This window comes from Poecilia mexicana, unplaced genomic scaffold, assembly GCF_051168715.1.
Source record: "Poecilia mexicana isolate PSO_F unplaced genomic scaffold, ASM5116871v1 scaffold_8, whole genome shotgun sequence".
Classification (NCBI taxonomy): Eukaryota; Metazoa; Chordata; class Actinopteri; order Cyprinodontiformes; family Poeciliidae; genus Poecilia; species Poecilia mexicana.
In genome coordinates this window covers 3446751-3463000 of record NW_028263377.1, presented here as the reverse complement: position 1 = coordinate 3463000, position 16250 = coordinate 3446751, and the positions used below count along the sequence as shown (strand labels likewise).

Below are 16250 nucleotides of genomic sequence, written 5' to 3'. Positions count from 1 at the left end.
AAATTGATCAAGAGTTGAAAGTACAACAGGGACTGAAGAGGCTGGTTTAGAAATATAAAGAAGCAAGTCGTCGGCGTACAAGGAGAGCCGCTGTTCGATGCCTGATCTTGTGACCCCACTTAAATGTGTATTGGATCTAAGTGAGATGGCCAGTGGCTCTATAGCTATTGCAAAAAGTAGTGGGGACATGGGGCACCCCTGTCTAGTGCCTCTGAAGAGAGGAAAGTATTTAGAGTAAATGGAATTTGTTTTGACAGAGGCAAGTGGAGAAGTGTACAAGAGCTTTATCCATGAAACAAACTTATTACCAAATCCAAAACGTTGAAGTACATAAAAAAGGTAACCCCACTCCACTCTGTCAAACGCCTTCTCCGCATCCAGACTAATCGCAAATTCAGCTTCACAAGAATCTGTGGGGTTATAGAGCACATTAAATAACCGTCTAACATTGGAGAAGGCATATCTCCCCTTAATAAATCCAGTCTGGTCAGGACTGATCAACGATGGCAAGACAGTTTCTAAACGGAGGGCTAAAAGTTTGGCGAGAATTTTATAGTCTACATTTAAAAGAGAAATTGGGCGATAGGAGCCACAAGATAAAGGATCTTTATCCTTCTTCAGGATCAAAGAAATAGAAGCCTGTAACAAGGATGTAGGGAGAGTTCCAGTTTCAAATGAGTGCCTAAACATGTTCAGTAGGAGGGGAGCCAATTTAAGACTGAACTTTTTATAAAATTCGACAGGAAATCCATCCTGTCCTGGGCATTTTGAATTTTGCATATTATTAAGAGCACGTAGAACTTCTTCTACAGCCAAGGGCTCTTCCATTTTAAGACTATAAGTTCGGTCTAGTACAGGAAAAACAAGGTTATCACAGAAAGAGTCCAGAGACAAAATATCAAATGGACATTCAGACACGTATAATGACGAATAAAATTCTTGGAACTGGTTATTAATTATTTGTGGATCCGAAGAAATGCCATTGTGAGTTTGGATCTGTGGGATAAAGTGTGTTGCTGACGCGTTACGAAGTTGGTGAGAAAGTAGTTTACTGGCCTTGTCACCATATTCATATTGGGCATGCTGCGACTTCAAAAGCATCTCCTCCACTTGTACTGATGCCAATCGGTCAAACTCTGCCTGTAAAGACAACCTAACATTGTATGCCTCGGGTGAGGGGGAAGCTGCGTATAGTTCGTCCAACTGCAGAATTCGAGTTGTAAGTTCTGACAACTTTGCCCTTCTCTGTTTAGTTTCGAAACTACTGTAGGATATAATCTGTCCTCGTATAAAAGCCTTAAAAGTCTCCCACAAGAGAGAGGGTGATGTACCTGGAGTATCATTTGTGGCAATGAAGAAGTCTATTTTTGAAGTAACAAAGGCAACAAACTTATCGTCAGACAACAGACGTGTGTTCAAGCGCCAAGGAACAACAGAAGGAGAGCCACCTCCCATCACCAGGTCCAATGTCACAGGAGCATGATCTGAAATTACAATGGCATTGTGAGAACAAGACCGGATATGTGGTATCAGTCGGCTGTCCAAAAGAATGTAATCAATACGAGTGTATGTATGGTGAACTGGGGAGAAAAAGGTATATTCTTTACGAGTAGGGTTAAGAAAGCGCCAGGCATCGATAACTGAGAATTCTTTAAGAAAGTTATTAACAACTTTGGAAGAATGTGATTGTCTGTTAACATTATTTGATGACCGATCCAAAGGATCCAGCCAACAGTTCAAATCACCAGCCAAGATAAGAAAATGTGAGGATAAATCTGGAATTTTGGTAAAAAAGGAACTAAAAAAATTATAATCGTCCCAATTCGGAGCGTACACATTAGCCAAAACTAATTTTGTATTAAAGATGCTCCCACAAACAATAATGTACCTACCATTAGGATCAGTAATAATGTTAGAAGACACAAATGGTACTGATTTGTGAATTAAAATAGCAGCACCTCGAGATTTACCTTGAAAAGTTGAGTGATACATTTGGCCAACCCAGCCTTTCCGGAGTCTAGAATGATCTGAAACTTTCAAGTGGGTTTCTTGTAAAAACACAATTTGAGCACCCAAATGCTGTAAATGATGGAGCACTTTACTCCTTTTAATGGGTTGATTTAAACCCTTACAATTCCAGCTACAAAACTTGAAAACCTGACCCTTTAGTAAATTATCACAATTAGATTGTGACATCCATCAATCTGTGTAAAGAATGACCCATTGATAGCACTTAAAGACCAAATAACATGTGAAAAACAGTACGACAAAACAAGAACGTTAGAACTTACCCCTGATTGCTGAAGCATCTTCCCAAACAAGATGCGCGCATACCCCCTTTTGCTAACTACTAGATACCTCTTCTCAAGCATCCACGGACCCAGTAGAACTCAGCTCCCACCAGTGCAAAGCAGGAACAAAAAAAAGTGGATCAAATTATATTATCTAATTAAGTGTATAAATAGATATGCATCTACATACCCATACACACACAGAAATATAAATAAACAAATAAAGTATATATAGGAAATAAATCAGTAGTAAGGATAGAAAAACTAAAAAAGGGGGGGAGATTTAATAAAGTATAAATAATATAATATAGTAATATTTATAAAATAAAATACATTTTTTTTAAAAATTAAAGAAAAATAAATAAAACATCATAAATAAGATAAGTAAATGATTAGAATCAAAAAAAAAAAAAAAAAAAAAAACCCTCAGATTACCATTTCACAAATATAAATCAGAAATAACGAACATCAGCCTCAAACCAAGTCAAAGTTATTAGTCAGAAGGAGCACCACCTCCCAGTTTCTTAATAAAGTCTGTGGCAGCTTCGGGGTCGGAAAACTTGCGAACAACTCCATTTGGCAGTGTAATTCTCAACTCAGCAGGGTAGAACAGACCAAACTTAACGCAAGGGCACGAGTGTAGGAGACGTTTGGCATTCCCAAATTGTGAGCGTTTTTTGGCCACTGATGACGTAAAGTCTGGAAAGATAAAAATTTTCCTGCCCTGATAGAGAAGAGGTGCAGCAGCACTTGCCCGGCGCAGAATCAGTTCCTTCACATGAAAATAATGCACTCTGATGATAATTGGTCGAGGTGGAGCTCCTTCTTTAGGTTTTTCCCTGCTAGATCGGTGAGCCCGGTCCAGAAGCGGCACATCCTCCAATCCCAAAAGGTCACGCAGAAGCTGTGAGATGAATTCTCTGGAACTGGGCAGTTCCAGTCCTTCAGCCAGCCCGATGAGACGAATATTATTACGCCTTGACCTTCCCTCCAGATCCTCACATTTAGCCTGTAGTTGTTTAACTTCCTCTACTAAACCAGATACAGAGGACTGCAGGGAGGACAAATCATCACTGCAAGAGGTAGCAGAAACCTCGAGCTCTTTGATTGTGGCTCCCTGAGATTCAACAAGAGACTGGATGGAGTTTATATTAGCATTAAGCTCAGCCTTCACGGATTTAATTTCTGACCTTAATGTGAGAGTAAGAGCGTCGATCCTCGAGTCAAAAGTATCACAAATGTCTTGCTTCAGACCTTGCAGTGCTTTGGTGAATGTTGCCTCACTGAGCGGTGTATCTGATCCACGCTCGTCGCTCCCCAGCGGTGTCTCATCCATCCGGAGCGCGCCCGATCCGGAGCCCGTCTCAGCGGCAGTACGTCTCTGACGAGGTCCCTTAGTTTCCCTCTTGTCCATTTTACAAGAGTCACAGTACTTTAAAGCAGAAAATGGTCCCAAACAGTGCCGAAGAAAGTTGGCGTAAACGATGACGTCACAGTTCAGCGACACGAGCGAGCGCAACCAATAATTAGCTTCAGCACAATGGACCATCCAAGGACGAAAACCACTCTTTTATGCTCACCCGTGCCCGCAGTAATATCAGTCTTAGTGCCACCATGCAGGAGACAAGGGATCCACCCAAAAGTGACAAACCAGTCCGTTTCGGGCCCGGGTCGGGCGCTCTGTAGCTAGTGCACGCTGGCTAGGTTCGGGGCGACGACCGCGGCCTGTCACAAAAAGTTATTAAAACAAACGACTTATCGACCAAAAAAGGTGTCAAATGAACCAGGGATTAGAAGCGCACCATTATATACATATGCGAGGCTGATTTATAAATAGGGGTGTGCTTTAAAATAAATGTTTTGTCCCTGCTTTTGCGGAGCCTCGAGAAGCACGTCTTCACTCCATGGTGTTCCCGGAAGCCCCGAAACATTAGAATATCTTAAGATATTTTGGATAAGATGAATAAGAGCTACAGGAATAGCTTTGCATATTTTTAGATATTCATAACAAGTACAGTTCAGATTACATTTGTTGGTAAATTCTCTATGATTTAACAAAACACCATTATTGTCCATTAAGTCAGTGACAAATACAACACCTTTTTCATACCAGACAGTTTTAAAAGTGGATTTTCTATTTACCAACATCATTCCACAATACGGATCCATGTGGGGTAAAGTTGTGGGCAAATATCATTTTCCAAAAATGCAAAACTTGTTTATGAAAGTTAAGGCAGTGAAATAGGAATCTTGGTTAATACAAAATCACATTAAAGCAAGAAATCCAAGTCACCAAACTTATTAAATATGACTTTAGGGACATGAAACCACACTGAGTTGGAAAGAGACAAATAGATCTTCAGCAAATTTATTCTAAATAAAATTCCTAATTCCACCCTTATCATAATCTTTAATAAGATGAGATCATCATAAATAGTGAGTTTTGTTCCTCCAGATAATTGAAAGATTATTGAATTGGCTTTCCTAATATTTTTGTCAGCGATAAAAGCAGAATGGCATGGAGAAATTTATTTGGACAATCCTTCAGCTTTGGATAGAAGAGTCCATCCAAAAACAGATCTCTAGTTAACCAACGGCTCAAGGACCTCTTCATCCATTCCAAGTATCTTCCAATGTTTTCCTACTCTCTTCTAGTAGTATTTTTTCAAATCAATATTCCCAGATATTTAAATTCGGACTTAACTGTAATGGAGACAATAGACGCATCAGAGCCTGAATTAACACATTTATCAGTATTGAAAGACAGACCAGACGCTCTGGAATACATTAAAAGCTAACCATTAAGTTACTGCAGTAACACAGTAATGAACCGCTGGGGTTCATTAATGTGAGCCAGTAACCAATAGCACCACCAATAGGTGGTGCTATTATCAAGGATTGTAACTTTTAACTCATGACCTCAAAAGTGAATTAGAGCGCTAGAGCAGAGGCTACAGTTCTCTACCCAGTGGTCCCTGGTTCGATTCCCAGCCTGCGACGTCCACTGCACATCTCCTCCTCTCTGCCCTTCTTCCTGTCTGGCTACTGTTGAAGAAAGGCCACGAGTGCCACAAAAAACATATGTGTGTGTAAGAATTAAAACCTTAGTTTTTGCTGCGGTTAGCTAAAAGGTTAATTGGGCATGTCTAAATATAGCAACAGATAATTGGATGAAAGTTACTTTTGTTTTATTTTAAACAATTTTGGCAAATGTCCAACTCTGCTGGGGACTTTAGTTAGGTGAGGCCAAGGGCGTAGGAACGAGTCTGTCATTGGGGGGGACGCATATCGGAAACCTGACAGATGAGTAAATAGCTTGAGCAGAAATGTCAAACAATTATGCCATCAACACATCAGTAACGCGTTACTCTAATCTGACCCTTGTTTCAGTAACAAGTATTCTAACACATTACTATTTACAATCCAATAGTCAGATTAAAGTTATGCATAATATAATGACTGTCATTCCAGGATAAACACTCACTTTAGCATTTGCCTCACAACTAGCAAGATAAATACTCTGGTAGCACAGAGCCGACCAGATTCTGATGTATCTTATTGGTCAAAATGCATTGATATAAATTGACTGGCAATTGAACAGGTTCTACTTATTTCTAAAACCAAAGTAGAAAACAGCTCATAAAATAAGACACAACAGTTTTAAACTCAATACAGCAGTTTGACTAACAAAAATAAAATCTAAAAAAACAAGTTTTGTTCTTCTTGAACATCTCTCTACATCAGTGCAACAGTTTGATCTACAAAATAAACAAAAATTATACTTTTCACGTCTAACAGACACCTTAGCTCCTCACTGTTAACTCAGTCTCACTTCCCAGCCCTGCATTCAGTAACTTACCAAAGATCCAAGAAAAACACCAAGGCAAAAAGACTAAATGTTTTTTTTCTCCTGTCATTTTCAGCCGCAAACATTTAACTAAAATATCTACGGATATGTGTTTCTGCATGGATTCATGGATTTACAACAGACACTACAGTAATGTACAGTGTCAGAATGTGAACTAAATATAAAACGTATGTTTTTATCATACAGAATGAGAATTTAAACAACTTAATTTTCAGATGTATACATTATTATACATCTCAACTCTATTTACTGTGTAGCAAAAATTTTCACTAATTTATTTTTAAACCTCTCCTCAAGCACTTTTCTTATTGTCTTCTAACCATTAACTGGAAATAATGAAAAAATATTGAAAGTTGAAAGAAATCAACCTGACATCAGTCTCCTCCTGTTCTCCTTTCTGGTTCTATTATAATTAATATAATTTTTATATCTTCACACCCTGAAACGCCAACTGGCTCTCCGATGTCTTCCCTGACCTGCTCCTCTCATAATAAAATAGTTTAGTTTATTTAAAAATTAAAAACAGTTAATACATATTTCAATAAACTAAATGAAGATCTCACCAGAGCTTCTTCACCTTTCTTCAACATCATTCTAGCACTGCTGTTCTCCTAAATATATAATATAATATAATATAATATAATATATAAATACATGTTAAGTGGTCGAGTATGATCAGGTGTTGCTCAGTTTAAATAATAAAAAGGCTAATTTTGCTGCTGTTTCAGTCTAAATCATTGTGACTAGACTAGCCAACTGTTAAAGTTAGTGGTAAAATTTTGGACATGTGACTATTCCAGAATTAAAACGGCTTAACCAAAAAGATTTAGTTCTATATATGAAAGTAAACTGACAAGAAGATGTTATAAACGAGCGATATTCATGGCAACATTCCTGACAGACAGTTTACCTCCTTCAAACGGAGTTTCTGACTCTGTCTGCTGCTGCCTTTACTCTGAGCCGTTCAGAGGGGGGAGGGGCAGGAAGCGCTCTGCTGAATGCGCTGTTATGCGCCTTCAAAATAAAAGCACGGGAGTGGAAGATTTTAAAATTCTTCGCAACTGCAGTGAAATTATTGGGGGGGACGAATGTGGCTCTCTCCAATATTGGGGGGGACATGTCCCCCGTGTCCCCCCCGCTTCCTACGCCCATGGGTGAGGCTTATTTCACTAAATGTCTGAAAGGATTCTGATGGAAGTTGTCACAGACTCAGGATAATGACATGAGGCTGCAGAGTCGATTCATGAATAAATCTTGAGTCTTATGGTGGTTTAACAGCAACAAATGCAATTTTTTATTCCTAAAAATATTTTGAGGATTTACATCAAGTTATCATCCCAATATTTAATGTTCTTTTTTGATTTATCTCAATTTTCTCATATGCAACTTATTTTCAATAGATTTTTGGAATGTTGTTTTGATAATATTTAGGTTTTGAACTTTTCTTTTACCCCTGAGGTCACAGACAATGGATTGTTGGCTAACAGAAGCTAAAAACAGGTCATCCAGCATCTTGTAAATAGCTTTTAGAGAAAACTAGACTTGGTGTTTTTGCCATTTGTAAACATCTGAGATCAGGAACAACTTTCTCATCTTAGTTTTTTCCTTGATTTCTTGCCAGCACATTAGCCTCAACATTTAATGTCCTTTATGTTTTCTGCCTAAGTTGCCTTCACACAAAGGATATAGACATATCTGTTGCATAAAGTTCTTCTGATGGTCAGAGTAGTCTCTAAAGGATTTCCATTCATAACCTTTACACAACACATGTCAGTGTGTTGGAATGGGGCGCCAGCTGCATCACCTCTAAATGTTCTTGCTCGAATCTTTTCCATCTAATATTATATTGAAAGACTCTAATGTACTGATAACACCAGAAGTGTTGTTCGGAGCCCGTATTTTCTGTTTGGGCTTCCTGAAGTATTCTTTTTAAATTGCACATAAATGATGATCACTGAGATGAGATCAGAGCTCAAAACACTTTAACATTTCACTGATATTCTGGAGCAGAATTTAGGTGTCTTTTGTGCATCATGCAACTACCATTGACTACCCCTTATGCCCTCACTCATTGCTATTCCACAGTGAGAAGTAAGTCAGGAAGTGCCAACCTGTCACCATGGCAACACTCCAGGCAAAAAGGGGGGTCTGTATAAGCTTCATTGTGTAAAAGGAAAAACTAACCAAGAATCAGCTGAGTTGGAGTGTTCTTAGAGCATGTTTTATATAATCTGTTCATTTTCCAGAACAGCTCTCTCTGCTTTCAGGTAGTTCTGCATCAACAGAATTTCAGATAATAAAGTTATCATGCTGATAACTTTATTACATTAGACTCAACAGAGTGTGACCTGAGGTCATGCAACTGATACATGGGCGGTCTGAGCTGGAGGAACGTGTCTAATAACGTCTACACACAGATCACACTACACTGGCAGATTTCTTTGACCTCCGACCTGTTGACGCCGACATCCTGCTTCATGTCTCTAAATGTTTACGATTAAATACAGCAAACAAGAAGCAAAGAAGAATTTGAGGTTTCCAGATTGTGTGTACTTAATAAACTCATATCTGTATCTGATTGTCTAATCAGTGTTCAGAGCTGTTTCTGTGATTATTTCAGACAGATATATCCCAGTAACAAGATTAACTTCTGTCAGAAGTCATAATGTTCATGTTGATGAATAGTTGTACTTTCTCTAACCTCTCTGACAGGAGCTTACGATATGTTTGAAGGCCGTGTATCAACATGTTGATGATGAAGCTCAACTAAAACTGGTCTGCTCCAGTCTAAAGTGGCCTGCCCTTGATGAGCTGAAATTGCATCGACGAGAAAACTGTTGCATAATCCCAGCTGCAGCGCAGTGTTATTGAACACTACAGCTAGTAGACCACACAGCCTGAACTACTGGATTCATTTACATTGTAACTGAGACAGAAATGTCTCTGAAGGTTAAAAAAAAGCAAGAATTAATAAAACTATAGATCTGAAACTAAAATCTTAGAACTCTACTGAGTACATATAGCACTGCATATAGCTGAATACTAAAATCACTGTAATCTATCTATACAACATTTTTACAGCAAGTATCAATATAAAAGGTAAAGGTTCAAGTTAAAACCTAACAACACATTTATAAAATTTATTAACGTTTAGATTAAAATAATTATCGAGAAAGTTATCAATGATTTTTGGTGAGCAATTTTACTAAAACGTAATAAAGGTTTTCCTTTTAAGATTGATCTGGTTCTGGTCCAGTCCAGTCCGGGTCCTGGACAGCTGTGTGTCCACTCTTGGAGCTCTGACTCCAGCTACAGTCCATGTTTTCTCAAGGCTGCAGTGATCCCCGTTTCTTGTTTATCTTTTCCTGACACTTTTTCCTTCCACTCATTTTTCCATGAATATGACTGAGCACAGAACTGTGAACATCAAGCTTCTTTAGCGATGAGCTGCAGTCAAATACTACCAGTCCTCCCTTTGATCTTTAGACCACAGCTGAACATGTCAGAAAAAAAAAAACAAAGCAAAGAAATTATTTTTTTAATGAAATATTCTAATTTTTCAAAAATTAAATTTGGCTTTGATTATTTGGAAGCCATATTAATCTAAATTAACAGAAATAAACATGTAAAATATATGAAAGTTTAACTTTTTGAACTGAATTACTTAACTTTGAGATGATAATTCCGTTTCGCGAGGTGTATCTGTATATGGTCAGCATTAATGAATGAATGAATGATTGAATGAATAAGAAGGCCTGTAGTATGCGAGAAAGGTTTATGGCTGCAGAACAGACTCCAGTGTATTTGTGAGCAAGAGATAAAATAAGACTGATTACAGAGTTCTTTTATCTGCATGTTTCTGTTCTTCAACATCAACCAGGTAACAGAAGTTGACTGGTAAAGGAGGTCAGTAAGAAGTGATTATGTAAGCTGTCGAAGTATCACAGGTGCATTGTTGTGAACCTACAGTGCCTCCTGTGTCCGTCCAAGCACCTGGAAATGAGCTGTGCGTTTGAATTTCTTACCAGATGCCCTGACGGCGTCAGACAGTCAGAAGTCCTGGATGGAACAGCACAGGACCTGGAGCCACAAACACCTGATTAGCAAAGACATTAAGAAAGAAAGAAGGGAAAAAAGCTAAATGTTGTTTAACACAACGTTACTAGCAGATTTGTGTTTGGATCAGAGCAGGCTGAATGTAGAGTTAAATCTGTTCATTTATCCCCACTATAGTCTCCCGCCCTCTACTTTCTCCCTCCAGGCTGAATCCACATCATTGCGACTCTGAAACTTGTTAAAGATGCTATTGAGAAAACTCATTCTAATGACTGAGCGCGTTCAAATCTGGTTCTGACTGGATCCTGCCGGTTCATCCGGAACACATTAATATTAATGCGGGCCAGCCGGGCTGACAGGAATATGTACCGGCAGGATATGTCCCACTCACACAGATGCGGGGACGGGCAAAACCGCGCTCGCGCCGTGGACGCCCCAGCCTCGCTGACCAGATGCTAGGAGTGTTCCTGAGCGCGTGCACAAACATCAACGCCACGCGACAGAGACCTGGTCCATCCGAGCGTCTCGTGGGGCTGCCAGTGCAGAGCAGCCGAGTACTTACCGGTGATGAACTCCAGCAAGAGGACAGCGTGTACCGCTGCGGGACTGAGGCGTGTTGGTACTGAGCGTGAGTCTGAGTGCGAGTCCTTAACTGCCAGGGGAGCACCGGGGAGGGGAGGGGCTTGTTCTGCCGGCCCCCGACACCATCTGCCCTGCTCTATCTCTCCATCTAAAATAAAACACCTCTGCTGGGTTTAGTGCCACATCCTGGGACTATTCTTTATAAATAAAATCTATTATATTTCTCCCATTAGATTGCCATCTTATAGTACAATAAAATAAGTTATTTCAGTTATACAAATGCAGAATATATCAAAAATGACTTAAAAGAAATGTTTTCACAATTTGAAATTGACCTCTGCCTCTTAAGAAGCTCCTTCTCTTTCCAACACTCCCCTTCAGCATGTCACAGCAAAGCCATTTCATAATGCCATTTACAGCCATTTTTAGGAGAGTTGGACAGAGAAATAGTTCATATGAGGTCAGCAGACTCCAGTTACACCAGGTGTTCACTAATTACTGCTACCACTAGTCTGGAGGAGCTATGCTATATAAGGTGGAAGTCCAAGACTGCAGCTTCAAGGAGGAGCTTTGGTTAAATAGGCGGTGCTGAGTGAGAGCAAGCATTTAGGCCCCCATGAATCGTTGCCATGGGAGACTCAAGGATTTCTCAGACATGCATGAAACACTCTAGGAACATTTATGATGACAAATGTACCAGCATTCCGAAGGTGCTCGGTTGGATCAATGTGATGACAATGGAGGCCATCAGAGCAAAGTCACTGGCATGTTGACAAAACCAGTTAGAGATGATTGGAGCTCTGAGACACGGTGGATCATCCTGCTGGAAGCCGTTATCAGAGGAACAGCTCACCGACGGTGATAAACTTTAGTATCATTTATAAATGGCTGGGATTGTTTATAAAGGGATGTATTATGTAAAATTAAAATGTTGAACTTTATATCATGTTTATATCATATCATTTCATCAAAACATACCTGGATGTTGCTTTGATTCTTTTATGCATGTTTGAGAAATCCTTTAGTCTCCTATTGCAGCCATGAGGGGGAGGGAACAGGGAGACAAACGCAGCTGAGCTTCCACTTCACAGAGAACTCGCCTCCCCTCACTCAGCTCCTCCAGACTAGCAGAGGCAATTAGCAATCACCTGGTAGAACTGCATACGTGTTGAGTTTATTATACTAGCTACTTCTCAGTCCAACATTCCCAAGAACAGTTGTAAACTGCATAATGGAGAATTTATGTGATGACTACATGAAAAAGACCATAGTTTGTGAGGCAGGAGTGTGTCTAACCATGTGAGCAGCAGCACAGGAGCAACACAGGGGACTGTTCTCTCACCATTCCTCTTCACTCTGTAGACTTCAGATGCCCAGCACAAGTCTGACTTATATCAACAAAAATAACATTGTTTTTCAACCCTCGGATGCTTTACAATGAAATCAGTCATTCCTCTTCACACACACATATACACACTGATTATGGCAAGCTACTGGATTGTTACTCCAGACTGACGGAAATACTTAACCTGCAGTTGTCAGGTGCACCAGAGATGGATAAGAATCTGAGTACAGAGATCTGGTGGAGGGCTTGGTGTGAAAACAATCATATCCTGAAAATAAAATAAAGAAGATAACTGTTGATTTCAGGAGAAACGGGATTAGATCAAATCCCATTTCCATCATGGGTGAAGACGTGGAGGTGGTTGAGGAATATAAATATCTCAATGTTCATCTGGACAACAGATTGGACCGGAGACGCAACAATGAAGCATCTCTAAGAAGGAACAGAGCAGACTGGACTTGAAGACAAGATCCTTCAAGGTTTGAAGCAAGATGCTGCAGATCGTCTATCAGTCTGTTGTTGAGATTGTCATCTATTTTGCCATCATCTGTTGGGGCAACAGCATCAGAACCAGGGACCTAAAAAAGACTCAACGACCTGATAAAGGCTAGTTCTTGTTCTGTTCTGGGGAAGACTGTGGAACCTTTGGAGATGACGATGCAAAGGATTTTACAGAAAATCAAGAAAATTATGGAAACCATTGAGCATCCTCTTCGTTGCTGCTAGAAAAACTGGCTTCAGTCGGAGGCTTCTTCAAATTTGCTGTGACACAGACCACTACAGGAGATCCTTCCTGCCAAACGGCAGGATCTACAAAAACTCTTTGAGGAATTTGAATTAATGAATTTACCTGTGAGATCTACAGAGTATTTTTGAATTTGAAGGCAGTGTCAGAAAGACCAAGAACCTCTTATTAAAGAAGTTCTTGACTTCTTAAATAAAAAGTGACTTATTAAAGTCAAATTTCTTTTAAGTCATATTTGATATATGCAGCAGGTAAGTAGTTACTAGATTAGGTTATAAAATGACGCTCCCTCTTTGAATTATATTTACCTGGTACAAAGTGTGTGAATAACAAAACTCCACATCGTTATACCACCACCAGCAGCCTAAGTCACATATACATGGTTAGACAGATCAGTTCTTTCATATCTACATCAAATTGTGACCTGGCCATCTAAGTATTTCAGACCCATCACACCAGGTGCTGCTCACTGGATAACTGAAGGTTTATCATAGCAATTGCTGGAAGCCTGACAACAACCACACCATGTGTAGCATCATTTCAATCCCCCTTTTTCTCTGACTTGCTGTCAGATCACCTGTTTTAATAAGTCACTAGCAGGTGGGTCTGAACATGGGGGCAGCAAGTCTGTGACTCCATGATCATGTCCCATTTGAATCCTATAAAAGGAAAACATAATTCAAAACTGCATACGTAAACTTAGGAGCTTCATTTTCATGTTCAAGTTGATAGAAATTATTAAATTGTTGGTCCCTACAGTTCTGATCATTATCCATCTTTTGACCAGTTAAAAGCCTTCACTGGGTGAAATATTTTGTTTTCCAACATCGCTCAACTTTGAGTCATGGAATATTTGTATTACTGTAGAGTTTATAGCTTTAAGTACTGGAACAAAAACTGGATTTGGTGTTATAGTACAGAAGTTATCTACCTGTAGTGTGGAGAGGGAGAACACTGCAACCTTTAGGACTTTCTAAAGCTGCGTCTTGAGCGGAAGAGTCAGTGTCAGACAGCGTCAAACATGTTATTTCTCATTGGTCAACACACACAAATGACAGTAATCCTTTACACTGTTCCATGATCAACAGTGGATGCCACCATTTGAATACAGAGAGCATGAGTCCATGATGAGAGGGACAGTATGACTACAGGCTAACTAGCACATGGAAAACATCGCTTGTGTCCACAGTCTATATTACAAAGAGGAAAGAAGGAACTAAAGTACTACAACATTCCAGGATTCCAGGATGGGTTGGAACATTTCCACATTTAATTTCTTTTTTTTTTCTTTTCTTGTGAAAGAGGAAAAAAAAACAAACAAAAAAAATCAAATCAACAAAAATAGTTCCTACTAAGAGACATTTTCCTAAGCTCTCCTAAAAACTTGCAAAATCAAGTTCCAACAGTTGTGACACTGGAAGTAATGCATAAAAGTGTCAGTCTCTCTCCTTCCTTTCCTGATAAAAGTGGATGTGGGTGGAGGCTATAGACAACGATGATATGCTGATGCTCGTACGGAAGTGAACGGATGAGGAGCTCTGGCTCCCAGACACTTGAGTCTCAGGTAAACGTGAAGTGGGGGACACAGAGGAGGATCCAGGGGCCACTGCCTTATGCTCCGTTCTTCCAGCTGATTCCTCACACCGAGCCAGGATGAAGGAGCCCATGTTTAGGCTGGGCTGAATGTTTCAGCAGAGCAAAACATTCATCACCTTCCATGCTGAGTGTTTAAGCAGAAGAACATCTTCTTCTCTCGGTTGTTTGCATACAAAGGCTCTATATATATATATATATATATATATATATATATATATATATATATATATATATATAGCAATATATATAGCAATATATATATAGCTGGCTATTTGACTGCTGCTCCATGTCACTGTTTGGTCAACTTCATAGCTTAAACCTCAAACCCATCAAGCTCTTGTGCTGCTAAAGCAAAGTCTAACCAAGTATATTTGTCTAGTTTCTAGTACAGATATTTTTGTACACTTGAATACAACAAAATTAACTTAAAAGTAACTTTTCAGCAAGCTATAAGAGCTTTTTTGAAGTCACTGACAGATTATTTCACTTACAGTATGACATTTTCCCATAAGTGAAATAATCTGCCAAAAATATTTTCATTAGAATATGGACAAAGATGCTTGGTTAGACTTTATGTTTTTGCAGTGTATCCAGCCCCACTCACCACATGTGGAAACAGTTTGTGTGATATTTCACAAAATAGTCTATTCACCTTTTAAAGGTTTCCTTCTAGATGATCTGTTCACCATCAGCAGATTATTAATAGCTCATCTTCATAGAGTTTAAAACCAGAAGCATCACCTGCCATTTGATTCTATATGAAAACGGTTGTTGAACACTGCCCCCTGCTGCTGCTAGTCAAGAATGCAGGTAAAGAAACCTGTGCCTTCCTACAGTGAAGATTATTAGGGCTGATATATAAAAATTAAGTGCACAATGCTGCTGTGAGTTTTGCTTCACTAAAAATCTTTTAGGTTTGAAACAGATATGAAGTTCCTGCCTGGTGAGTCCAGAGGAACATTTGAAGCAGCTTCATCTCATATCGTTTTAAACATCTGTAGATCTGCCAGCTTCTATAGACTGGTCATGTGGTAGAGCACACAGAGCTAATGCTAACAGCATACATGTTCAGAGGTCTGACAGCATCACTCAGCATGGAAGGTGACCAGCATGCGTCTCCTAAAGGTCTCGAAGCTGAATGTCATTGGAAAACAAGCTGGAGGTGAGAACCGGACTGGGACTGTCTGCGTTCTGCTGAGCGGGCCCGGAGACGAGGGTCACCATGGAAACAGGAAGACAGAAGCCCAAGACAGAGGGGGTCGGGGTTAGTCAGAATGGTGAGGACAACTTAAAGGGTCCCGACAGTTAAAAACAGAGCAGAGCAGGAGCAGTGTGTGGATGGACTGTGATAACGGTGGATACTGGAGGAGCTCCACAGGGAGGACTACTGGGACGCCTCAGTCTTCAGCAAGACAGGCATGGACGGATGGACAGGGCAAGGGACGCCAGCACAGCACTAGTTTTGGTTTCCTGATTTTGGTTGTGGATGATGAAAGGGGGGAGGAGGAGGTTCCTTTCATGCGGGGAGGGGCAGAGGGTCCGATATGTCTTTACAAGATCTTTACTTTAACTGCCATAATGCATGGTGTTGCTGGGGATGACCATGGGGGACGCCATGGAGATGGCAGCGCCCCCCATGGTGAACTGGTTGGTGATGGGATAGTAGGTACCGCTGCTGCTGGGGCCCGACTGGCCCGTTGTGGCCCCTGGAACAGAGAGCAGAGCATGGCTTCATGACTTCTGAGGACCAGGCTTCAGGAGACGCTG

At 40.1% G+C, this 16250-nt stretch overlaps 2 protein-coding genes across 3 annotated transcripts in view; both read right to left on the bottom strand.

Annotated features, from left to right (window-relative positions):
- abat (4-aminobutyrate aminotransferase) overlaps positions 1-10882 on the bottom strand; it is a 40371-nt gene extending 29489 nt beyond the window's left edge. Inside the window, exons 1-2 of one of the 2 annotated variants that reach the window (XM_015012563.2) lie at positions 10778-10882; positions 10185-10239 (exon numbers count right to left, since the gene is read on the bottom strand). The gene's annotated coding sequence lies outside the window, so the exon portion shown is untranslated. Of the gene's footprint in view, positions 1-3481; positions 3853-10184; positions 10240-10777 lie in introns of those variants that run through there. The other variant, XM_088008030.1, reaches the window with a different exon arrangement.
- Positions 10883-13895: 3013 nt separating this feature from the next.
- carm1 (coactivator-associated arginine methyltransferase 1) overlaps positions 13896-16250 on the bottom strand; it is a 39933-nt gene continuing 37578 nt past the window's right edge. Inside the window, exon 16 of the mRNA XM_015012562.2 lies at positions 13896-16189. Coding sequence (XP_014868048.2) covers positions 16050-16189 — 140 coding nt within the window. The 3' untranslated portion in view covers positions 13896-16049. The remainder of the gene's footprint in view (positions 16190-16250) is intronic.